This window comes from Rattus norvegicus, chromosome 10 (assembly GCF_021556685.1).
Source record: "Rattus norvegicus strain SHRSP/BbbUtx chromosome 10, alternate assembly SHRSP_T2T, whole genome shotgun sequence".
NCBI lineage: Eukaryota > Metazoa > Chordata > Mammalia > Rodentia > Muridae > Rattus > Rattus norvegicus.
In genome coordinates, this window is record NC_141543.1 from 75,827,854 (window position 1) to 75,854,711 (window position 26,858).

The following is a 26,858-nucleotide window of genomic DNA, read 5'->3' on the forward strand; positions in this document are numbered from 1 at the left end:
GAACCTGATATTTTAAAATATTTCAATTCAACTACATGTTAATCTTTGGTAAACATTCTAGTTATCAATTACTTTGTAAACTTTTACTTGTGGGTAGCAATGCTATATAATAAGATACATATCAGACAGAAACCTAGACAGGGTTAAGAAATAATCTTGTTTCTTTTAGAAGTTGAGCTAAGGTTTCTAGTAAGATTCATAGTAGAGCATGAAGTTATTAGCACATCTGATACCCCAGACTCAATTCTTAGCATCAAAAGTGGAAGGAAAAGAGTCAGGAAATGAAGAGAAAATATGAGGATGAAATGTGGTGTTAAAGCAGAGCACAATACTTCTGGAAGTGCTAAATGATTTCTGTAGTGTCAGACAAGGAAGAGAAACAGTAGACAGAAGACTCTATTCAGAATGAAGGAGAATGCTAGCTTGGCCAGTTTGCTAACTACTCCCACAGAAAAGGGGAGAAAAAAATGTCAGAAGAGAAAATAAAGGCAGGATATGGTTTGAGAGTTTTGTTAATTTATAGGCAATTAAGAGGAATCATTCTCAATTGGATGTATCTCGGTAGTACCAAATTATCTTTCTGGTAAGTACAGAACCATTAAGTTTCAGATAAGTACAGATGACAGTATGGTATTTTAACAAAACAATCTTCACAATTCTGGACTGAGGTGTTGAGCCAGTCTGCTGTGAAGATCTGAATCTAATGAAGGCATGTTTACGGTTAAAGAGTTCTGGAGATTGGTAATTTTATTTCTTTAAAATATGTTTTCACTATACTGAATTTATTGGCAAAGTAGATTAAATAGCAATAGGCCTTGGCTAATGAAAGGTGAAGTCTTTTCATATTGAGAGATTATGAGTTTACTTAAAAAGCTGTAATACTTTCAAAACATATTTCTTTGAATTGAAGCGTGATCTCAATACTCTTAACCACAAAAATAGATCAGCTAAGTAAGAATAATCATGAGTATTGTATTGTAGTACATGCCTGTAATCCCAGTACTCAGGAAGTAAAGGTAGGAGTTTCAGAAGTTCAAGATCCTCCTCAGGACCTCAGGACCTCCTACAGAGCAAGTTCAAGGCTAGTCTGGGTTATATGAAAATCTGCGTCAAAAACATTACTGAGACCCATGGGAGCCAAGCTATACTTACCACTGCCAGTAGACTCTGAGGCTTCAGATGCAGAAGAAATGTTGTCTGAGTATTTTTCTTCTGTGGTATTCATATAACTAAGGTTGTTACTGATTCTATCTTCTCCATGTTCTATAGGATGTGCTGTTGTTCCAAATGAAAATTTTCCTCCATTTAGAACAGATGATGGCTCAATTACAACAGGGTTGGCATCCTAAAACCACAGAGAACCAAATTTAACAATCTGACAAGTATGTAGCTATTAAAGAATTAATTTTTTAAAAAATGCATTCTATTATATTTTATGTGTATGGCTGTTTTGCTTCTATGTGTCTGTGTAACCCTTGTGTGTGTAGGTTAGAGAAGGATATTGAATCCTTTGGAACTGGAATTACAAATGGTTGTAAATTGTCTTGTGGGACGTAGGAATTGAACCTAGGTCTTTTTTTTTTTTTTTAAGATTTATTCATTTATTATATATAAGTACACTGTAGCTGTCTTCAGATACACCAGAAGAGGGCATTGGATCTCTTTACAGAGGGTTGTGAGCCACCATGTGGTTGCTGGGAATTGAACTCAGGACCTCTGGAAGAGTAGTCGGGTGCTCTTAACCGCTGAGCCATCTCTCCAGCCCTGAACCTAGGTCTTATGGTAGAGGAGTTAGAGTATTTTTAACTACCGAACCATCTTCCCAGCCTCTCAAAGGATTAATCTTAATACAACAAATATCATAAATATCTATTTATTTGATCACTGTGAGTTACTAAAGCCATTTGCTATATAATTAAATTTTACTTCCTTAAGGGAGGGATGAGTATGTGTATATACATACAGATACACAATGCCCCCAATCTATTCATATAACATAGTCACATATACTCATCAGTACACTATACCACATAAACAAACTCTAAAAGGCTAGAGATGTCAGTCCTGAATATTACATACAGCAAAACAGTTACAATCAAAGGAGAAGAAAAACAGTTCATCATAAAAACAAATTTAAGGCATTTATGTCCAAAAAGTTAGTTCTACATAGGACACCAGAAGGACTATTTCAGTCTGAAGAGGTTAATCATTCTAAGTGGGCAAAAGAAATAATCTCAGAACATTTAACCAAAAGAGGTCTTAAAAACAAAACAAAACCACCACAGTAACAGAGCAGGAATTAACATTGTTCAACAAAATCTGAGTATTAATAGCCTCAATTCCCTAACAAAAAGACAGATTGGCTAAGAAACCACAATTCATCTTTCTTATGTCTCCAAGAAGCATACTCTATCATAAGGACAGATACTACCTTAGAGGAAAAAGAATGGAAAAAGGTATTCCAAGCAAACAAAACTAAGAAACAAGTAGGCACAGCTGTTTTAGTATCTGATAAAACAGACTTCTATTTTACCAAAACTAATCAGAAGAGATAGGAAAAAAAACCACTATATACTCATTAAAAGAAAAATTCACTAAGAGGATAATACAATTCATTTATATACAAATACAAGGCACCTAATTTCATAAGAGACACTATTAGATATTAGATCTAAAATAACACATTGAGCCTAATACAATGACAATGGTTGATTCAATGTCCCACTCTCTCCAATAGACAGGTCATCCAGAGAAAAACCAAACACAAACTCAGAGGTTGGACAATATCACAAATCAAATGAACCTATCACATATCTACAGAGCACCCCACTCAAGCATACTATAAGCACTTAAGCACTATACTTTCTTTACAGCAGCCGAGGAACTGTCTCCAAAACCAATCACATAGTGGAGCATGGAGCAAGCCTCAACAAAGGAAGAAAGAACACTGCAACAGCACCTGCATCTTATTTGACTGCCTCGGATTAAAGCGGAATACCAACAGCAATACAAACAGAAAAAAGATACACAAATGCATGAAGTCTAAACACAGACCCACAAACAGGAGTTATAAGAGTGTGACTTGAATAAGAAATCAATCAACACTTACTAATTTCCAACAATTAACTTATTTTCTTTCTTTTATTTTTACTTACTTACTTATTTATTTTTTGAGACAGGGTTTCTCTGTGTAGTCCTGGCTGCCCTAGAATTTGCTCTGTACACCAGGCTGGCCTTGAACTCACAGACATCTACCTGCTTCTGCCTCCTGAGTAGTGGGATTAAGGGTGTGGGATACCATCACCTTTTATTTTGTTTTTTGAGACAAGGTCTATGTTGTTCTGGCTGCCCTAAAACTCCCTATATAGATCAGGCTAGCCTAAAACTCACAGAGATTCACCTGACTCTGCCTCCCAAATGCTAGATTTAAAGGTGTGGGGCATCATGGCCCAACCTCTACCTCAATTTTTTAAATGGAAAAAGTGAAAAACATAAATGATGTGTTGACAATATAAACTTTAAAAACCCGTTCCGATACTGGATCTCAGGTCTACACTGAGGAAGATACACCCAAGTTTCTTTTTCTCTCAGTACCAAATTCCTTACAGGTACAATGAATATATCCTCTTCCTCACAGAGATGTGAGAATTAAATGACCTAAACAACATGTAACATAAATAGGCACTATCTTTTTCATGTAGTTGGTGACAAGAGAAAAATCTGTGAAAAAATGCATACAATGAGCCTGCCCTATAGCAATTTTCATAAATATTCATTTCCTTTTCCTTGAAATCTTGGTCTGAGTTGGCATAGTAGTTCTACAGTGTTATAGTTCAAAAATCTTAAAGTGTATATATACAGGAATTTAACTTACGTATTTGACATATTCTTTCCACTGTTGCCACCACTGCATGGAGATGATAAACCAATTGTGTCCTGGCTGCAGACCATACCTGCTTTCTCGTTCTAACCATCCTCTGCACATACAAAAGAAATCCAACACATGAGAAGAAAATTTTGAAACTGAACGCAAGACTGCAATTTATCACTAGAAACCTTTTCTCTTTCCTTAGACATTTCAAAATAGAAAAACAAAACAAGAAAATGAAGTCAGTAGAGACTGCCACCACTTCAATTAGTGGAGTGGAACACTATTCCACCAGTAAGTCAATCTAAATAGTTATAGGCCACTATGAAATAGCATTCACATACAATTTGGGGCTGGAAAGATAGCTCAGTGGATAAAGTACTTAATAAACAAGTACCAGGACCTGACTTTGGATCTCCAGCATTATAGAAAAGTCAGGTTTCAGAATAGTGCATGCCTAAAATCCAAGCACAAAGGTTTTAACAGGTAGATTCCTGGAGCTTGCCGGCCAACAGTGTAGCCAATGGATGATTGAAATGGTTTGAATGAGAATGGCTCCCACAGTCTTGTATGTTTAAATGCCTGGTCCCCGGTTAATGGAATTGTTTGGAAAAGATTAGGAGGTATGGCCTTGTTGGAGGTGTGTCATTGGGGGTGGGCACTGAGACTTGGAAAGCCTATACCAGGATCAGTCTTTCTCCCCTTTTCTACTTGCTGCCTGTGGATCAGGATGTAAGCTCTTAGCTATGCTCAAGTACCATGCCTGCTATGAAGTTCCTTGACAAGATGGTGATGGACTAATCCTCTGAAAAGGCAAGCAAGCACCATGTTAAATGTTTCTGTAAGTTGCCTTGGTCATGGTGTTTTGTCACAGCAATAGAACACTAAAACAGTGACCTACATGATGGGAGGAAAAAAAGACTCCTGTAAGTTGTTCTCTGACAGTTAAACATACCCCATCACATTCCCTTCCTTACAAAGAAAAATAAGATGTAGTATAAATTTTGTTTGAAAAATTCCATAATAACCCTTGTTGGCTGGCTGCGTGCTTGTGAGTGGGCTTCACGCTTGACTAGAGCTGGCTCTGCAAGCACAGGTTGGGCTGAGTTGCCCTGAGGGCATGAGAGAGGGAGAGCTCACCCTGGTGGTGTGGATAAGGGAGACCCAAAGGGCTGATCAGCTCAGCTGTCACCCAGGCATTCAGGGCTTTGAATTGGCCCACCCCAAAATCTACATCATCTGTGAACTGTTGGGGTGCATGAAATGACAGGTCCTGTTGATCCAAAGCTACAGGATCTCCATGACAGAGGGCAAGAACAGGATAACCAAGAGGTGTCCCAATGAAGAACCCAGGGAGCATACTGATGGAGTCACGAAGCCAGAGATCTCAAACTAGACCAGTGACTCACTGCAAGATGTGTAGACAGAGGGGTAGACTGTAGGACACATGGACACACTACAGCTTCCCTGATGAGATGGTTTCTATACTTTATTCTGCTTTGTTTAATTTTTGTTTGTTCATTTGTGTGTTTCTTATTTTGGAGGAGAGGTTGCAAGAGTGAAGGGAGGATATGAAGAACAGGGAGAAGAGTGGAACTGGGGTGCATGATGTCAAATAATCAAGAAAAAGGTTTTTTTTTTTTTTAAGGAAAAAAGAAAAATACCATAATAACAAACCCTAACTCATTATATGCTAGCAAAAATAAATTTAAAAATAACAAAAATTTAAAACCATCCTAGTAGGTGAACTGCATTTGAACATTTTTTTTTTTTAAATTTTATTTATTATATATAAGAACACTGTAGCTGTCTTCAGACACAGCAGAAGAGGACATCGGATCTCATTACAGATGGTTGTGAGCCACCATGTGGTTGCTGGGATTTGAACTCAGGACCTCTGGGAGAGCAGTCAGTGCTCTTAACCCCTGAGCCATCTCTCCAGCCCGCATTTGAACATTTTTGATGGAAAAAAAAATTCACTGATGCAATGAAAACATTATGTAACCACGGTAGTTCTCTATTTTTTTTAGTTATATCTCACACAGACATGTATTATATGAATAACATTCAAAACAAAAATAAGAGAAGTCACTTTCCCCATACAGTATTCCCTTAGATATTTTTGATTGTCTCCTGTGGTGGCAACTGCTAAGGGTGTTTCCTGTTGTCTATATTTTAACCACTTATCTTTTTGTTGTTGAGTTATAGCAGTTCTTTATACATTCTAGTTATTAAAGAATTATGGACGGTACAGTTTGTTAATATTAACTTTCATTTTTTAGGTTGTCTTTTAGATACAGAAGTTTTAGATTGTAAGTCTAAGTTACTTTGTAAGCAAATGCTTTTGGAAAAATATCTAAAAATCAACTGGAAACCTAAATCATTTCTTTTTCCTTCCTACCGACCTTCATCTCCTCCCCTATTCCTGTCCAAATCACTTTAAAGAATTTTGCTAAATATAAAATTCTTAGTTGTTTTTTTCTATCCTTCTTAGTTCCATGCTTTTTGATGAAAACGTTGGCTATTCTTACTGAAGTTCTTCCACTAGGACAAACTGCTTTTTTCTTTCTGCTCTGAAAATTCTTTTGGTAATTTTATTGGGTTTTGAGTGTTTTGTTTTGTTTTTAAACCTCTGAGAGACATCCCCAGTACAATTTCAATGCTAAACATAATGTGACTTTTAAGCTACTCTAATTTCTTAGCTAGGGAGTTATTTATTTGTTCGTTTGTTTTTCCCAACAGGATTTCTCTATGTAGGCCTGGCTGTACTCGAACTCGCTCTTTAGACTGGCTAGCTGACCTCAAACTCAGAGATCTGTCTGTGCCTCTACCTTCCCAGTGCTGGGATTAAAGGCCTGCACCATACTGCCAACCCACTGGGAATATAATTAAAAAGGTTTTTTTCTACTTCTAATGTTTGTTTTTCAGGCAGGACTTCTCTGTGTAGCCCTGGCTCTCTTGGAACTCACAAGGGTAGACTAAGTTGGCTTCCAATGCAGAAATTTACTAATCTCTGCTATACCAGTGCTGAGATTCAAGATGTAAAGTGCATACTACCATACTCGTTTTTTTTTTTTTTTTGAGAGAGAGAGAGTCTCTTTACATAGTTGTAAGTGTCCTGGAGCTCATTATGTAGACCAGGTTGGTCTTGAATTCACAGAGATCCACTTACCTTGGCCTCCCAAGTGCTGAGAAAAAAGGCATGAGCCACCATACTGGTCTCTAAATGTAATTTTAGAAACAGCTTTACTATAATATTAAAGCAAGATAAACTGTTCCTTAGTAACTAATGTGTTCAAATGTTAAAAATTTTAGCTGTGCAATAAAAAACCTAGAAACTATAAACTTACCTAATAATTTGTCCTTCTTCTTCTGGAGTAGCTGGTCTTAACCCCAGAACTATGTGGCATACCTAGAGAAAAACAAAAGGATAATCACACTTTACTGGGGGTGCTAATGTTTAAACCATATGATATTTGATGTTATTTACCTGAAATCTACTTTTTAGATGGGAATCTCATAACTGATGAACTAATTAATACCTGCAGAAAATTTATCTTAGTCGATTAGTTTTTAACTTTTTTAAAAATGGAGGCTGGGGTTGGGGATTTAGCTCAGTGGTAGAGCGCTTGCCTAGCAAGTGCAAGGCCCTGGGTTCGGTCCCCAGCTCCGAAAAAAAGAAAAAAAAAGGAAAAAATGGAGGCTAACTTCCAAATCTCCAATAGCAGAGTAGTATATGTTTTAGATCTATAACAATTAGACATTAGCTGTCAAGAAGAGACCATTTATTCACACAACTGTTTTACATGGAAGTTATCCCTCATTAAAAATGGAAAACCATAAGAAATACAAACATACCTAACCATTATGATCTTTACAGCATTTTAAAAGAGAAACTTTTAAAAATGAAAATAATCATTATTAAATTCAAGATAATGGAACTTAGTGTTTTATAAGACATGGTCTGTAATCTGGATGTGCTAACACAGGCACATGACGGAAGACACAGAATCACTAGTATACCATTACCCTTTCCAAATCTGTCATTTGCCTTAAACATACCTGGAAGAGGAGATTCAAAAACTCATTGGCAAGAACATTTTTCACACTCCATATCTGATAGTCTTCGAGAGTAAGATGGCCCATCTAAAATAGGGACATTCAAATTAACTGCCTGTCATTAATGTCAATTATTATATAGCACAGGAATAAAATATTTTAAAAAGCAAACCATAATGTACAGAAGATACGATGGGCTCACATAAGAAGTATCAAAATTAGTATGAGTTTACAAGTGATAAAATATTAAACAAATCTGTAATTCCTATAGGTTGGAGAAGCAGCAGGAGGATCAGAAATTCAAGGTCACTTCTGGTTACCCAGAGCAAAGATCAACCTGAGCTACTGGCTCAGTGGTTAAGAGCACTGACTGCTCTTCCAGAGGTCCTGAGTTCAAATCCCAGCAACCACATGGTGGCTCACAACCATCTGTAATGAGATCTGATGCCCTCTTCTGCTGTGTACTAAAATATTATAAATAGATAAATCTTTAAAAAAAATAACAAAAATTAACAATAGATGTTTTAGAAACTGTGAGATATCGTTGGCACAGTGTGTAGTATAGCACCAGTCGAGTCAGTAAAATATCCAAGTCATACTCTAAACTGTCATGGTTACATGGCAATTTGAGTCCCTAAACAATCCCAATGGTCACTGGAGCCAGAAATAGAAACTCCATTTAACATAAAAATATAATACTAAAGCCAGGGAGTCGTGGCTCATGCCTTTAATGCCAGCACTGAGGAGGCAGAGGCAGGCAGATCTCTAAGTTCAAGGCCAGTTTGGTCATCCAGGGATACACACAGAAACCCTCTCTCAAAAAAAAAAAAGCAAAACAAACAAGAAAACTGACTTAATTTTTTTCTAAACTTCAATTATACAACACCATTATGGCCTATTCTTTACTTGCCTGCTACTAAGTACATGTCAGTATTTGAATGAAAAGATTTAAATTACTTCAAATGTACGTCACATATTTTTTTCACATAATTTTCAATTTTTCAGAGACAGATAAAACTTTCAGACTACAGAAGTAAGTCTGTTATGATACTGCTACCAATAAGTCTTACCAAACTAAATAATTCAAAGGAGTGATTGTTTATAAATAAACTTCCTTGCCTCACAGTCCTACAGCCTCATCTAAAAGATTCTTCACCCCAGAAATTCTAACCTCAGCTTCTGCCACTGTTAGCTTTCCTTCCGTTTTTAAATCTGATATAATAGAGTTAAGTAATAGATACTGTTTGGTTTCCTTTATTCAATAATAAAGCTAATCTTAGCATAATTTATTAAATGGAAGAAATAAAGACTATAAACTAAAGCTGTCAAGGGAGGAGTCTACTTAATTCATATATTAGACTTCATAGAGTTGCTGCTTAAGATGGAATAGATCTCTATTTTTAGAGATTATGTGGATGTATTTTACCATAGGATCAGGTAAGGGGTGATAATGCAAAAGAGTCATTTGACTATTGTTTAAACTATACATCTTGATTTAGCACACATAGTATTTTTAGAAAAATTAAATTACTTATAGCCAGTCTCACCTTTGTGGTATCATGTGCATTCAATATTCTTTCTACAATGTCTGATAGATCCATATGTAATTCCTTTAAAAAGAAATTCAAAAGAGTAATGTATATTTTTTAGTCCCCCGTACTTAAAAAACAACAATTCATTTTTTCCTTTTTTTTTTACAAACATTCATTCTATCTATCTATCGAAAAATCAGAACTTAGCAGGACATGGGGCATAGCACATGTCAGTTTTAGCAACATTAAAACCCTGTCTCAAGGGGTTGGGGATTTAGCTCAGTGGTAGAGCGCTTGCCTAGGAAGCGCAAGGCCCTGGGTTCGGTCCCCAGCTCCGGGGGAAAAAAAAAACAAAAACCCTGTCTCAAAAACCAACCAACAAACAAAAAGAATCAGAACTTACAGGAATATCATCAGTGCGGTTATCTTTCCAGACCTCTAAAAGAGCAACCACCATGTCTTTCAGTTCAACCCTGGAGAGAACTCCATCACGGTCAATATCAAACACCTTGAAACAAACTAATGACAAGAAACTCTTATGAAGGGAAATCACTTTTAGATCCTGAAATACGATGCATTTCATTAGAAGCTACTCTGTACAATTACTTAGTTTTCTAAGCCAGTATGTACTGTAGCAGTTCTCATCAGGAGAAGGCCATACTATATATAGCATTATATCATTACCATTATTGTAACATCTGGAACTGTGAACAGACTTCATGACCACCCTACCCAGGTTAAAAAGACCTATCTATCAGCCAAATCCAGAGCCACCTTTCTTATACGCTAGAAAGAAAGGGCTAAGTCATTCTATAAGAAACATTACATTTTCAAGAGGCAACATAAATCTTTGAATTTCTCTCTGGTGTTGCTGAATCAAACTCGAGACTTGGACATCTGTGCATATTCTTTTCTTTACACTCAGCTACACACCCTTCTCTTAAGTTAGTCTTTACACTCAGTCAGTTGTATTTCCTCCCTTAAGTTAGTTTCTCACTCAAGACTGATCATTGAGTCTTTTTCTTCTATGCTTGAAATTCCCATCTATGTTGAGAATTAGACTCCCAACTTCTACTTTATCTGTCTAGAGAATTTAATATTTTATAAAGTGTAATCTCAATTCCTTAGTAAAGTTTATGTACAAACTTTATATGGAAAGAATTAGACAATTACCACATAACTAATTAACTCTAAATAAATCAATATGGTTTGTCAACTTCTAGTTGACCAGCAAAAACAAAACACCAAAGAAGACTTAAAATTTAAAAACTATTTTAAATTACATTTATTTAGTGTATATATTTGAGTGTACATAGAAGTCTGAGGACACCTTGTGTGAGTCAGTCCTCTCTTTCTACCATGTGGGAAGTTCCCTCTGATCCAATGCAAGTTGTCTGACTTGGTGGTGAGCTCACTTACCCATCAAGTCACTTCACTGACCCAAAACTTTAAATTTTGAGAGGCAATAATTAACATCAAGTGAGCAACAGAGGTTTTAATTTCTTAAAGACATTAAATTTCAATGAAAAAAATTTTGCTGGGTATGTTAATATATGCCTTTAATGCTAGTATTGGGAAATTGGATTTTTATGAGTTCAAGGTCAGTCTGAGCTACATAGTTAAGACTTCATCTCAACAAAACAAATGAATAAATTAACAAATAAGTAAATACAGATATTTTAATAAGAAACCATCTTCCATAAAACCAGTTTGGAACAATGAATTAAAAAAAAAAAACAACAACCCCCCCCCCCCCCCCAGATCTGTACACCTTTAATTCCAGCACTTGGGAGGCAGAAAGTGGTAGATCTCCGAGTTCGAGGCCAGCCTGGTCTACAGAGCAAATTCCAAGACAGCCAAGACTGTTATTTAGATCAACTCTGTCTCAAACAAAGCAAAACAAAAACAGTAACAACAAAATCCCTTCATAAACTCAGTATAGTGGTACATGACTTAATCTTAGAATTAGGGAGGCAGAGGTAGGCAAATCTTAGGGCTAGTCTGGTCTACAGAAAAGAGTTCCAAAACAACCAGGACTACAAAGAAAAATCCTGTCTCAACACCCCCTCACCCCCTCAGCAAAAAAGAGGCCTCTTTAACCCCTTCTAATATGTAATTATTATAGTAAATCAATTCAGGTTACATTACTATAACAGATCTAAAAAATATCAAACACAATACCAAAACAAATATTTGTGAAGCTCCATTTTAAGAAATCAAAAAGAACCTTTGAAAATATATTTATGCTAAATCCCAAGTAAATTGTCACAATTCCTCAAAATGGTTAAGATTTATTTAATATAATATATATTTATGCTTATAAATTATGCTTTCAGACTGTTAGGTAAAGGATGCCAATTTTTTTTGATTTTGAGAAAATTATGTCCAATTACAAATTTATCTTGTGAATAGAATATTAATGTACATAAATGAAATACAATGAGCTATGTTTCAAATTATGCAAGAAACAAAATACTCTATAGACTAACAACATATTTCCTAATATTTAAAATTTTCAGTTAGCATGGTGGCTTGCACCTCAATTTTAATATTCTAGCAGAGAGAGGAAGGTCAAGAGTGCCAGGGCAGCCCAAGGTAAGACCCTGTCTCAAAAAAATTGTTTTCCAATTTATTGTAATTTATTATGAATTACAGATTTTGCAGGAAAATCGATTTTATTAATAACATAAAAGAATCCAAACTATGTTGATGCTTCCTTAGACTTAACTCACTAATCACCAATTATGAGATCACTATTTGGCAACTTAAGAGTTAAGGAACTCATTCCTTAACTCAAAAATGATGTTAAATGGATGAAAGCTAATTCTGTCTTTACAGAACATCATAATGTGACACTTCACAGACACTGTTTAACACACTTACATTTTTGTCTTTCAGCCAGGGGGCCCCTGCAGCAGGCTGATAATCCACAGGATATCTCCTTGAAGTCTATGTGATTGTCACGATTTTCATCAAAAGCATTAAATAAACCTATAAAATGATAAAAATAAAGATAGTATAAATCACAGTCAACAAACTTCCTAATGTTATGCAAACATGTTTATGAAGTTAAGAATGTTTCTTACATAAAATGGTGTAGTGTTTTGAATAGGAATGGTCCTCAGACTCATGAGTTTGAATGCTTGGTTCATAGAGAGTGACACTACTAGGAGGTGTGGCCTTGTCACTATGTCACTGTGTCACTATGGGGTGGCCTTTGAAGTCTCCTATGTTCAAGCTATGCCCAATGTGACACATAGTCTCCTGCTGCTGCCAGTGGATCAAGATGCAGAACCTGAGGGCTGGAGAGATGGCTCAGTGGTTAAGAGCACTGACTGCTCTTCCAGAGGTCCTGAGTTCAAATCCCAGCAACCACATGGTGGCTCACAACCATCTGTAATGAGATCTGATGCTCTCTTCTGGTGTGTCTGAAGATAGCTGCAGTGTACAAATACATAATAAATCTTAAAAAAAAAAATGTCAAACTCTCAGCTCCAGCACTGTATCTGCCACACATTCTCCCATGATGATAATAGACTAAACCTGTGAAACTGTAATCCAGCCCCAATGAAATGTCTTCTTTTTAAGAATTACTGTAGTCATGGTGTCTTCTCACGGCAATAAAACCCTAAGACAAGTAGCTACATTAACAACAACAAAAAACAAAACAAAACAAACAACAACAACAAAAGCTTCCAATTTTCTGAGGAAACATTTCTTTTTCCTATGGTATAATTACAACTGAAACCCATTCCCCCAGCAGGACACATTACACTCCTTTAATACTTGCTTATGTCTGTTTTTTTCTCTAGTACAAATTATCTAATAGCTTAAAGACGTCTACATTTTCAAAGGTGACAAATGATAAGAATACAGAAAGGTCAGAAATTGTAACAATTATCCATATAAAGACAGGAGAAAAGAGCAAAAGGAGAGAGAAAATTGAGCATATTATGTGAATATTCAAATATATATTACTGCATCATTAATAAACTTTCATAAAACTTTTCCTGGAAAAGCAAATACATTACTATGGGAAACTCTATGATAGTACCTTTTTTATAAAACTTAATCTTTCACATGTAAGTATTTTAAATTTCAGAAAAAGACACAAACTTAAAATTTCATCTTGTGATTTTTCATTTTTTAAAAGAAATTATGTACAGTTTCAAATTAAATTATGTATAAATCTCCCAGTTTCTTTCCAATAGAATTTAATTTTAGCTTATTTTGACAATTTCATATGTGTAAACAATAGATGTTAATTATATCCACTTCCAACCTTTCTCTACATACACTGTCCCCAAGAACATCAACAATCCAACACACCAATCACCTAATTCCCAAAAGATAAAAATAGAACTACATTGTTGAATGGGTAGAAACCTCGGTACTTGCCAGAGAGATGGCTGAGGAAGCTAAGGCTGCCAGATCACTGAGTTAGATTACTGAAATCCACATGGTTGAAGAGAACCTGCTCTCAAGCTGTCCTCTAAGCTCCATATGTGTGCCATAGCATGTGTGTGCACATGCTTAAGTGAAAATTCAAACACACACACTCATTCATTCTCTCTCTCTCTCTCTCTCTCTCTCTCTCTCTCTCTGTGTGTGTGTGTGTGTGTATGTGTGAGACAGACAGAGAGAGAGAGAGAGAGAGAGAGAGAGAGAGAGAGAGAGAGAGAGAGAGAGAGACCCAGAGTGTAGTATTCTACTAAGGAATACTATTGAAATGTCCTAGGTATTAAAAAAATAAATAAAAGGTAGATCCTATGTTTCAAGAATCTATTTAACTTACTGTTTCAGTTTCAATTTTAGGGAACTATGTAAGCCAGGCACAGTGGTATATGCCTATAATCCTAGCACTTAGGGAGACAGAGCTAAAGATCATCCTTAGCTAGATATTGAGTTTGAAGTGAGTTTATGTCACATGAGTCCCTGTCTCAACAACAAAAATGGAGATGGCGGCTCTGCAGTTAAAAGCACTGAATGCACTTCTGGAAGACTTGGGCTTATATCCCAGCACTCACATGGTCATTCACAGCTACCATGTTTAAGTCCAGTCCTAGGGGATCTAATGCCTTCCTCTGACCTTTGTGAAGGCACCAGGCACATTCACGGTGCACAGATATACATGTAGACAAAACACCCATACACAAGAAAATGAAAACAAAAACAAAATAATAAAATTATAAAGATAAATTTCCCAAGAAAAGTTCAAAAATTTAAGTTAAAAACTAGGCTGGAAAGAAGGCTCATCTGGTTACAGCACTGTGTTCTTACAGAGGACTCAAGATTTAATTCTCAGCACCTACATGGTGGCTACTACCAGCTGTAACTCCAGTTTCAGAGGATCCCATCTGAGAGGCCCAGGCATGCACATGGTGCATATACATATATATTCAGGCAAAACTTATATAACATAATAAATATAAATGAAAAAGAAGTAAAAAACTAAAATGACATAATAATCAAAAGCAAAACCCAAATATTCAGATTTCAAATATGATGTTTATAGTGTCATCCACAATGGTTCTTTATATTCTTTTATTTATTTTTTATTTCTTTGGTTTTTTAAGACAGGGTTTCTTTGTGCAGCCTTGGCTGTCCTTGAATTCCTTTTGTAGATCAGGCTGGACACAAACTCAGAGATCCCATTGTAGTGCTGGGATTAAATGCATGTACCACCAACACCCAATATTCCTTATTTTATTTTTAAAAGGAAAAAAAATACTGGAGCTATACTAGATCTCAGAGACATTCTTTTTTTTTTTTTTTTTTTTTTTAATCAGAAAAATAAAGACATCGTTTTACTGTCCTCAAGAGGTCAGACTTTCTGAGGAAACTGGATGCATTTTCCATCTTTCTCATCAATGGGATCTGACGTCCTTTCCTACCCCCAGAATGAAGTTTGTATTCAAAAGCCTTCTTTCTTCACCAGGATGCAGGACACTAAAGAGTTGTTTTGGGAACCTTCTTGATCATAATGAATCACCAATCACTTAATTGTCTTGTGATTTCAAGTTAATTCACTTCATAAGAGGCTTTCCCTCCCCCATTTAGACTTCTTCACCCATTTCTAAAAAAGTCAAAAGCAATACAAAAATTTGTACATCCATTAATTCTTAAAAGCAAACTACGCCCTATGGAGAGACGCCACGTACACGTCACCACAGCCGAAAGACATATGGAGGATGAACACTGTGGTCACAAAGGAGCCCTTGCTTTGGCTTAAATTGAGTCCGTGCCAACCTTGTTTCAATTCTCTGATGCCTGCCACTCCCAATCTGTGGTCTCTACAGTGGTCAACAGGCAGCAAAAGGAAAACACAGTAACGTTTTCAAATCCAGGTGTGTCTTAGACCTGGCTGAGAGAGCTCAAGGTATTTGTTGGTTAAGCTTTGGCTTGACTTGTGATTAATGTTGGGTTCTGTTTGTTGGGGTTTTTTTAAAAGTACTTTTGTGGGGTGTTGTTGGTGGTGGTGTTTTTTTTTGTTTTTTTTGTTTTGTTTTGTTTTGTTTTGTGCTGCCGTAAGTATTTGCCACTGGTTACCAAAAAACACTCTGTTCCCTCTTTTGGTGGTTTCACTGGGCAACTGTGAGTTTTTCTGTGGGATGAGGTGAGGTGAGAGACCAAGGAGAGCCTGTTGCACTGTGGATTCCCATGTCAGTCATGAAGCTATTTCTTAGGTCTGTTGATCTGCACATAGAGAGGCTCTGGCTCCCAAACCTGCGCTATCTAGCTACTGTCTTGTGGTCTTATATTATCATCACTGGGCTGGCACACCACTGGGCACCCCAAATGGATCACTGGTAGAGGAGGCCTGTGATCCATCAGGAGTTTCTTGTTCTTCACTCTTGCTGAGAAACTTTTTTTTGGAGCTGGGGACCGAACCCAGGGCCTAGCAAGCGCTCTACCACTGAGCTAAATCCCCAACCGGCTGAGAAACTTTCAAAGCCTTCTTCAAAGATGTCATGTGTGCCAGATGACTGGTGTGGGATGCTGATGATTTGGATGGAGAGCTCTGCCTAGGGGCTGGGGTTGAGGTGAGTTGGTAGATGGTGTAGTAGAAGTCATAGGGGATAAGCTCACTTGGGAGATGTCAAAGTCATCACAGTTGTCTGTATCTGTGCCACCCTGACTTTACTGAAGTAACTGGAGAAGGCCTCTGAGGTCCAGGTCAGGGAGGGCTGGTCAGGGTTTCGGGAGGGTACAGGTAGAAGCTGGACCATCTGGAAATCCTTAAACATTGCTCTCTTCATTTTCTGCCAGGGCTTGCCACTCTGTGAACTTGACCTGGCAGAGTCATTCGTGCCTCGGACGGTTGCAAGGGGCTGAGGGGACCTTGGAACACGGCAGCTGGTAAAGGAATAACAGTTTGTGTGAGCATGAAGGCAGCTGGTGGGAACTGCCCAGCCACAATTGGCCAGGGCTGCTTTGCTGGGTTGCAGGAAAGAGACTTGGCTGGCCCCACGAGATGGGCTGAGCTCCTGGTATCACCTGAGCGATGGGTGGCTGAGACCTCATGGTGATGTGCTGTTGAACAAGAGGCTGCTGGTCCCAGAGGATGGGAACACAGTGCCCATAGCGACATAACCTGAGGGTATGGCAGCAGCGCCAAAAGACACAGAGTCAAACCCATCTGCACTCCCTGGAAGCATCTGGGATGACAAGGAGAGAAAGGCATTACCTAGGTTGCAGGAATAGGGAGAGGTTTTATCAGGAGGGGTGGACATGTCTCCAAAAAGTTCTAATTGGGTCACAGCCTTGGCTGCCTCAAGAAGCTCATCAAAGTCCACTAATGGGTTTCCGTTCTGCGTGGCTGCAGCAAAGCGCACTTTGAAATCCGCCAGCAGCTGGCCATTAGGTTGACTTTTTGGCACATCATAAACACCTTCCTTCTTTTGGCTGGTGGGAACCTGGTACACAGGTTATTCACACTGCTTATCCTTTTGTGCCTTTTTTCCAATTCTTCTCTTTGCTTCAGCTCACAGATGAGTTGAAAAAGATCTCTCAAGTCCAGGATAACAGGTTCAGCCACCTGGGCTGTTTGGATGGCCACAAATCTGTGATTCCCTTCCTTCCTTCCTTCCTTCCAACAGATCCAAAAGCCTGGTGATCTGTGATGTCCTTCACAATGTAGGAAATTTTGTGAACAGTATGGTGATGCTGAAGGGCATGAGATTTTGATTCCTCCAAAGGAGATGGTTAAAAAGATTTCTGTTTATGTTCTCCTCTTGGCATAAATTGTCTCCCCGAGCTGCAGACACTTCATCAATCCCAATTGGCTTGGCTTTGTATGGGATCACTTTGCCTTTAAATCTCTTTATCAAAGTGGCTTGCTCCTGAACTTTCTTCCTGGAGTCTTTCTTGTTGTTGGTTTTCACAGCTACTTGAAGTTCTGTCTCAGTTGACATCCTACTTAATCCTTAGTCCTCTTCACACAGACCCCGGGCCTTGGCCAGGCTCATCAAAAGAATACCCCAGGCCATGTATGTCATTCACTCTGTCGTAGCGCCCCCCATCCTCCTCCACTCCTGCAGCCACCCCAGACATGGCTTTCCATACTCAGCACTCTCTAGTCTGGGGAAGCCTGGGTGATTGCCTAGCTGGGTCCCTCAAAGATACTTTTATCTAGAAGCTTCTATTCTCTTTTTCAGGGACAGGAGGACCAGTGAAGTCTTATATGAATGAAAACAGGTGGCTGAGGAAGAAATAGATCATGTGAGGAAACCTGGAGCACATCCCACCCTCTGATACTCTTTAGTAGAGCACTATCATACTACTGATGCATGGTTACATCAACTGTACATGGAAGGACAGAGGGCTAACTGACTTAGGCAAGATCACACAAGTAAAATATGAAGCTAAGGACAATGACCTGAGGTTTCTCCTCATCACTACACTATTAAGCAAAGAGCTATGAGATCTACAGGAATATAGTTTGTGAGAGTTAAATTTGTTTTGGTTAGAAATAAGATTGATTCAGGTTATTTACTTGATTCAGTCTATTTACTTACTGAATGGACATTTGGGCTTTGTTTAAAAAAAACAGAAACAGCAAAAAACAAACAAACAAAAACAAAAAACAAAACAAAACAAAAAAACCAAAACAAAACCAAGGAACATTTCCTACCTTCACTCAGAGAAGGGCGAATAGGTGGTGAAACCAATGGACCAAAGGTCTCTAAGTCAAAACGTCCAGTACGGGATTGGGCCTTCAGTAGCCAATAGCGTTTCTCCAGATCAATGATGTCTGACTCTTCCACTAAGAATCAAATAAAACAAGGTTATAAACTCAGAACGTCCTTTTGGGCCATTAGTTTATTTATCCTGATATATCTTTTAAGGGCATATTCTTTCAATTCAACTACTAAAACCAATTATAAACAAATCCCACATTAAAAAAATAAACTTAATCATAACTAAAATTTTTAAGAAAATGAAATAAAAATAACAAAAGCAAGAGACTTTTAAAACTCAGAGAAATAGAAACTATAATTTCTCATTAAACAGACTACTAAAATCTAAAATCATATACTACTAATCCATTCCAGTCATTTTCAAACTCCATCTTAGATTAAATTTTGTGTGCATTATCTTCTCTCCTGGTCAGATGGTAACCATAGCAGGGCCCACATTTAATACACACAGCTAACACAACACGCACAATAGCAAACAGTAAAATCATGAAAGGATGAATATGAAGAGAGACAAACTCCAAGCATGATTACTTTTTGTTTATTTTTTTTCCTTCTGCTTTTTGAGATAGGATCTTTCTGTATAACGGCCCTGGCTGTCCTGGAACTCCCTTTGTAGAGCACAGCAGGATGGCCTTGAACTCTGCTTCTCGAATGTTGGGATTAAGAGGCATGTGCTATCACTCCTGGTGAATGCTCATTTTAAATGTTTCTGTTTCCCTCCCAAGCAATTAAAATAAAATTTAGGAAGCATGCAAATATTTTATTCTCAGTGAAGCATGGTACTCAAAGTTATATTACTAAAATATAATTCTGGGACTGTTCCCTTTTGGCCATAATGAAATATCAACTGGCCTCAGACTTGCCCTCTGTCCATAAATGGCTAGCAACTATTTACACAACTATATAAATCAAGCAGTCACAGGAATTCGAGAGCAGGCAGTGCAGGACTTCGATCCTGAGATCAAGAAGCTACTATATCAGGTGAGCAATCTACTGTCCTGCTTTTGCCTGTGCCTACATCTTCACAGTGGCAAAAGGTAAGGAGTCTCAATACAGAGATTTCACTCTTTACGAATGGAGGTCAGTGCAAGGAGGTTGAGGTAGCTGAAACATTGGAGGAGAAAATGATGAAAACACTGTGCAAAGAAGTCCAGAGACCTGCACAGCTGTAGGTTGTTTTGGCAGCTAATGTGTGTTAGATAGAGTGAATGAAACCCGCTGAAACCTGCCTAGGAACTGAAAGGAAAATTCCCAGAGTGAGAACTAGGGCTCCACAAAGAAAACTCTTGGGAAGAAGACTAGGAAGGGGATAGTAACAAAATCAAAATAAATATTACAAAATAAGCAAAGAAAATAAGATAAATAGCTTCAAAGAAAAAGGGCAAGAAGTAAAAAGGCAAAGTAATAAAAACAACAACAAAAACTATCAACATCCTTCTTAAAAATACAGAAAATATGAGGGCTTTGTGAGACAACACAGTATTTAACAATAACAGAAGTGTACAAAAATGAATACCAAAGACATTCTTCAGATAGAAGAGAAACACTAATTTAATCAACATCTACAGAAAAGAACATGGAACAACAAACACATAGAAAACAACAGGAAAACTTTGAGGTTGCCACAGAGATCCTATGAACAACCTTATCAATATTTGCCTAAATGTTTGAGGGGCTGGACAGATGGCTCAGAGGTTAAGAGTACTGGCTGCTCTTCCAGAGGACCCAGATTCAATTCCCAGAAACCACACGGCAGCTCACAACTGTCTGTAACTTCGGTTCCAGGGGATCCAACACCCTCACAGAGACATACATGCAGTCAAAACACCAATCAGTACACATAACAATAAATCACTAAAAAAAAAAACAAAAACAAAAAGAAAGAAAATATTTGGTAAGTCTTTTTTTTTAAGTCTTTGAAACTGCAGACTGTAAAACTGTAAGACGCCATAAAACATCTCGACTTTAGAACCACGGAGTCATGAGACAAAGTTTAAGTTTAAAATTGTGATATTCTGAAACTGTAAGATTGCAAGGTCATTCTGTTTTATAAATCAGACTTATCTTTTTAGAGAGACATTTTGGGTTTACAGCAACATGCAGTAACGGTAGCAATTTCCCACACACCCTTATCCTCATACACTTTGACTGTGACACCCCCCCCCCCCCCAGCATGGTACATCTTATAACTGCTGAAAATACACTCACTGATACAATTTCTCTCCAAGTCCGTGTTTACCTTGGACTTCTTTTGTGTTGTGTATCTACTGGTCTGGGTAAATGATATATTATCTACTCCTGTCCAATCACAGAGTTACTTTACACTTCCCCATGAATCCTCTGTGTTCTTCCTACTCACCCTTCCTCCCCATTAGATCCTGGGAAAGTGCTGCTTTTTTTACTCCCATAAGATGTCTTTTTTTAGTTTTTAGACAGAATCCAGTTACAGCAATGTTTCTAATTGTGAGACTAAATGAGCAGAGAGGACAGTCTCTCCATTTGGTGTTTCTTCAAACTCAAATCCGAGAAGAGTTTCTCTGCCTCCTAGCCAGAGCTAGTCCCCTCGCCTTCCTGGAAGGTCAGCGTCTGCTCTCGGATGGAAGCGTCCTACATCCCTTCACATTGCTTAGGAAGGCCACTCGCGTGCAGCTCAGCTTTTGCTCTTTACAGATTTCTTTGCATCTGCATGTCTTTAGTAGCCTTAAAGGAGCATGATAAGTTGGCTTATGGGGTTATTTTACTTTATTATACTTGACAGTAAAAGTATTTGTCTGTTTTCTACTTCCTAGCATGAAACACAGATGGTTCCGAGGTTTAGAGTGCAGGCTGTTCTTCTAGAGGTCCTGAGTTCAATTCCCAGCAAACTACATGGTTGCTCATAACCAACTATAGTGAGATCTGATGCCCTCTCCTGGCCATATGTATATGCCATAAAACATCTCGACTTTAGAACCACGGAGTCATGAGACAAAGTTTAAGTCTCATATATATATGCAGAATACTGTACAAATAATAAATAAATCTTTAAAAAAAGTAGGCAGGGGGTTGGGGATTTAGCTCAGTGGTAGAGCACTTGCCTAGCAAGCACAAGGCCCTGGGTTCGATCCCCAGCCCCGAAAAAAAAGAAAAAAAAAAAAAAGTAGGCAGGAAAGTTGTTAAGAAGAGTTCAAATAAGAGAGGGAGGGCGCGAGTCACAGGACTGTGGAAGGAATGGCAAAATGATTAAAATTTAATATATAAATATATGAAACTATCAGATAACTTTAAAAAAAATTGTGTACATTTGGGTGTGTGACATATGCATGTAGGTGCCTGTGTCCATGTATGGAGAGGGTGAGGCCAAGTGTCTTCCTCTACTGCTCTCCATCTTATTTTGTGAGACAAGCCTTCTCACTGAACCTGGAGCTAAGCCTTCTGGCTAGCCTGGGTGATAAGCGAGTCCCTGGGAATTCACGTCTCTGCCCTCTCCTACTAACACCAGAGTTACAGAGCTGTATCACAGCACCTGTCTGTTCAGTGGGTACCAGGGATCCAAACTCAGGTCTCCATGTGTGTACAGAAAGTACTTTACCAAATGAGCAATCTCATTAGCCTCCTCCATCTTATGTTTTGAGACATGGTCTCTTAAATGAGTCTCTCTCCATGAACTTGAAACTTATTAATTTAGCAAGATTAACTGGACAATAAGCTCTAGGGATCTTCGGTCTCTGCCTCCCCAGTACTAGGATTACAAACATGCACTACCACATGGGTGGTGGGTATCTGAATTCATGTTTATGGAATAAGAACTTTACCAACTGGGCCCCTAGGTTTCTTATCTTTAATTTTATTATTACTATTATTGGTAGGTGTATATGGGGGTAGAAGGAGTGCATGTTGAGGCCACAAGACAACTTTATGAAGCCAGTTCTCTCCTCCCATCTTTATGAGAATTTCAGGAATCAAGCTGGACCATAACTCATGAGCAGGTGGTTTAAGGAAACAGCAAATACACTGCACATTATAACCTCTTGGGGAGACAACACTGTAAAAGTCACTGGAAAGAAAACTATTTTTAAAACACAAAACTTCTACTTAAGACTATTGCTTCCTAACTGGACATAGTGGCATACACCATTAATCACAGCAAAGGCATGTGGATGTCTTAGTTTGAGGCCAACCTGGTCTACAGAGTGAATTCCAAAACAGCCAAGGCTACACAGAGAAACCCTATGTCAAAACAACAATAAGACAGTATTTTCCATTTGCCACGGCAGTAGAGACTGGGCTATCTGGAGGAAGGAAGGGGAGAAGTGATGAGAGATGGGGGGGAGGTATAAAGGTGAAAGATAAAAGAGTGAAATAAAATATACGAATATGCCACAATGAAACATATATTGCTTTGCATAATGATTTTAAAATTTCATAACATTGGCTGTTCTTTTAGAGGACTTGGGTTTGATTCCCAGCACCCACATGATGATTCACATCTGTTGATAAGTCCAGTCTCAGGGGCTCCAATGCCCATTTCTTTCCACCAAGGGCACCAGGCACACATCAGTTACACCAACATACATATAGGCAAAAAACCGCCAAATCACATTAAAAATAAATATATAAAATGAAAAAATTCAACACAGAAAAATTACATTAACTGATTTTAACTTTGAAAAAATTTCATTAACCTCCTATAAAAACATATTTCCATCTTTGTAATAAAAATGTGGTATGGTGTGTGCGTGAGAGAGAGAGAGAGAGAGAGAAACAATATATTTAGAAGGAAAGAAATGGGAGTGGTAATAGTCACCTTCTAGAAGGACGCTTTAGTGCTAGCATACATACACTGTTCATTTTCTGAATATAAACTACAAATTCCTCAAACATCTGTGAATTTCATGAGAACTGGCAACTGAACTTTTGGAAAAGATTCAATAACCTTACTTTCACTTAAGAAAATTAGCAACAGGGTTGGAGAGATGGCTTAGCAGTTAAGAACTGTGGCTATACTTCAAAGGAACCCAGGTTCAGTTAACAGTGCCCATATGGAAGCTCATAACTCTCTGAAACTCCAGTTCCAGGGGATCCAACATTCTCACAGACATTCATGCAGGAAAACGCCAATGTACATAAAAATAAAATTAAAAAATCTTTTTAAAAAAAAGTTAGATGCAACAAATTCAATACTTCTTTTATTTGTAGGTGGTAAATAAATATGTAATAAAACTTACACTCCACTGGCTAAATATGAATGCATCTATATCTACCTGTAAATATAGTTCTTTCTGGGATTACTAGAGCATACCATATCCCCAACATTCTAAACTGTTTGGCCTGACTTTGGGCCATCTAATCAAGTCTCATCTCACAGAAGGCTCCAACTCTAGAAGAAGCTCTTTAATACGCACGAAAAAGGCCAGGCTCAAAAGTCAAACATTTTCATACAATAACACAGTGCTAACATTTCTGAGGAGACAATCTGCTCTCAGGAGCAATGGCCTTCAGAGATTTACTTAGAATAGCTATAAGCCTTATGTCATTACAGACAAGTAAGAGGATAGTGTACGAGATACACATTTAGGAGGCAGTCTATGGTCTTACAGTCACTGACAAATCCTTCCCCCATTAAAAGAAATCTCTAAAATGAGATGTGGCAAGGGAATAGAACACACAGATTTTATCATGAGATAAATGCTAAAAAGAATACATTTTTTGATATAAAAATATTCATGGGCTGGAGAGATGACTCAGTGGTTAAGAGCACTGATTGCCTGGTTGGGGATTTAGCTCAGTGGTAGCTAGCAAGCGCAAGACCCTGGGTTCGGTCCCCAGCTCTGAAAAAAAGAAAAAGAAAAAGAAAAAAAAAAAAAAAAAAGCGCACTGATTGCACTTCCAGAGGTCTTAAGTTAAATTCCTAGCAATCACATGGTGCCTCACAACCATCTGAAATGAAATCCAATGCCCTCTTCTGGTGTGTCTGAAGACAGAGACAGTGTGGTCACATACATAAAATAAATAAATAAATCTTTAAGATAATATGCACAATAAGTGATATTGACCAAAAGTTCACCCAAACTATGGCAATTATTTTAGAATCCACAACTAAAAAGAAATCAATGACTAAACAGGCTTATTATCTACTCTTACAATATAGTGTATAGAAACCTGAAAATCTCTTAGTAATTTATTTGAAAATGTATTTCATGAAAGATGTTGTAAGCACATATTTTTTTTTTGCCAAAATTCCCTTATTAAAAACACTTTGGAAATATTAGGAAAAACAACACTTTATAGTATTTTTTAATAAAGAGAAAGTAGCGAAGAGCCTCGTTCGGGGAAGGGGTTTTCCTAAACAGAACTATAATGGCTCAGGCTCTAAGATTAACAATTGATAAATGGGACTTCCTGAAACTGAAAAGCCTTTGTAAGGCAAAGCACATAGTCAAAAGGATAAATTGGCAACCTACAGATCAGGAAAAAACTCTTCACTAACCTTGCATCTTATAGAGGGTTAATATCCAAAATTTATAAAGAACCCAAGAAGCTGATCTCTAAAAAACCAAATAACCCAATCAAAAATGGGGTGTAGAGTTAAATAGAGAATTCACAACAGAGGAATCTCGAATGGCCGAAAAGCACGTAGAGAAATGTTCAAAGTCCTTAGTCATCAAAGAAACACAAATCAAAATGACCCTGAGATTCCACCTTACACCAGTCAGAATGGCTAAGATCAAAACCTCAAGTGATAACACATGTTGACAAGGATGTGGAGAAAGAGACACACTACTCCTTTGCTGGTGGGATTGCAAGCTGGTACAACCACTTTGGAAATCAACCTGGAGGTTCCTCAGAAAATTGGAAATAGATCTACCTAAAGACCCAGCTATACCACTCTTGGGCATATATACAAAAGATGCCCACCATACCACAGGAGCACGTGCTCCACTATGTTCATAGTGACCTTATCTGTGATAGCCTGAAGTTGGAAACAACCCAGATGTCTCACATGGAAGAATGGATAAAGAAATGTGGTTTGTTTACACGATGGAATACGACTCAGCTATTGAGAACAAGGGCATCAAGAGTTTTGCAGGCAAATGGATGGAACTAGAAACCTTGGAACTGAGTAACTCAGACCCAAAAGGACATGCATGGTATATACTCACTAATAAGTGGATTTTGCCAAAAATGTACAAAATACCTAGAATACAATCCACAGAACTCAAGAAGGTTAATAAGCAGAGGCCCCAAATGAGGATGCTTTAATCCTACTTGGGAGGGAGAAGAAAGCAATCACGGGAGGCAGAGAGAGGGAGGGAGCAGGGAGGAAGGGAGGGAGGGATCTGGGTAGGAGAGGGGAGGGGAATGGGAAGAGGAGAGAGGAATGGGGAAGGGGTGATGGGAAACAGGAGAGAAGTCCTGGGGCCAGCAGAATGAATGGAAATATGCAACCTGGGGGCAGGTGGGGGGTGGGGGTAGTGGCAGGTTGGGGGGGGGCCCTCTAGAAAGTACCAGAGACCTAGGAGGTGAGGTACTCTCAGGACTCAAAAGGAGGGACCTTAGATGAAATGCCCAACAGTGAAAAAGAGTCCACCTCCAGTAGAAAGACAGGCCATCAAATGGAAGGATAGGTTTGCCATCCCATAGTCAAAAACTGACTCAGAGTTGTTCCTGTCTAAAAAGAACTGCATGGAGAAGAGATGAGGGAAAGGCAGTCCAGTGACTGGCCCAACTTGGGATCCATCTCAAGGGGAGGCTCCAAGGCCTGACACTACTACTGATGCTATGGTGTGCTTACAGACAGGAGCCTAGCATTGCTGCACTCCAAGAGGCGCAACATGTAGCTGACTGAGGCAGACACAGATATTTACACCCAACCATTGGACTGAAATCAGGTACTATGGTTGAATTAGGGAAAGGCTGGAAGAAGCTGAAGAGGGCGAACCCTAAGGAAAACCAGCAGTCTCAACTAACCCAGACCCCTGAGATCTCTCAAAACTGAGCCACCAACCAGGCAGCAAAAACGAGCTTGTCCAAGGCCCCCGACACATATACAGCAGAGGTCTACCTGGTCTGGCCTCAGTGGGAGAAGATGTACCTAACCCTCAAGAGACTTGAGGCCCCAGGGAGTGGGGAGGCCTGGCTGAGGTGGGGGGCATCTTCTTGGAGACAGCGGGGAGGAGGAATGGGATGAAGAACTGTGGAAGGGCAGACCAGGAGGCA

The 26,858-nt window shown here is 38.3% G+C and overlaps 1 protein-coding gene and 1 pseudogene across 2 annotated transcripts in view; both read right to left on the reverse strand.

Moving 5' to 3' along the window:
- Usp32 (ubiquitin specific peptidase 32) overlaps positions 1 to 26,858 on the reverse strand; it is a 148,732-nt gene that overhangs the window by 60,426 nt on the left and 61,448 nt on the right. For both annotated transcript variants that reach the window (NM_001401667.1, XM_087572114.1), the window contains exons 6-13: positions 18,593 to 18,724; positions 12,343 to 12,450; positions 9,863 to 9,978; positions 9,475 to 9,537; positions 7,931 to 8,014; positions 7,219 to 7,280; positions 3,875 to 3,977; positions 1,153 to 1,345 (exon numbers count right to left, since the gene is read on the reverse strand). In NM_001401667.1, the coding sequence (NP_001388596.1) occupies positions 1,153 to 1,345; positions 3,875 to 3,977; positions 7,219 to 7,280; positions 7,931 to 8,014; positions 9,475 to 9,537; positions 9,863 to 9,978; positions 12,343 to 12,450; positions 18,593 to 18,724 (861 nt within the window). The remainder of the gene's footprint in view (positions 1 to 1,152; positions 1,346 to 3,874; positions 3,978 to 7,218; positions 7,281 to 7,930; positions 8,015 to 9,474; positions 9,538 to 9,862; positions 9,979 to 12,342; positions 12,451 to 18,592; positions 18,725 to 26,858) is intronic.
- LOC148003017 (disabled homolog 1-like) lies at positions 16,111 to 17,937 on the reverse strand (annotated as a pseudogene).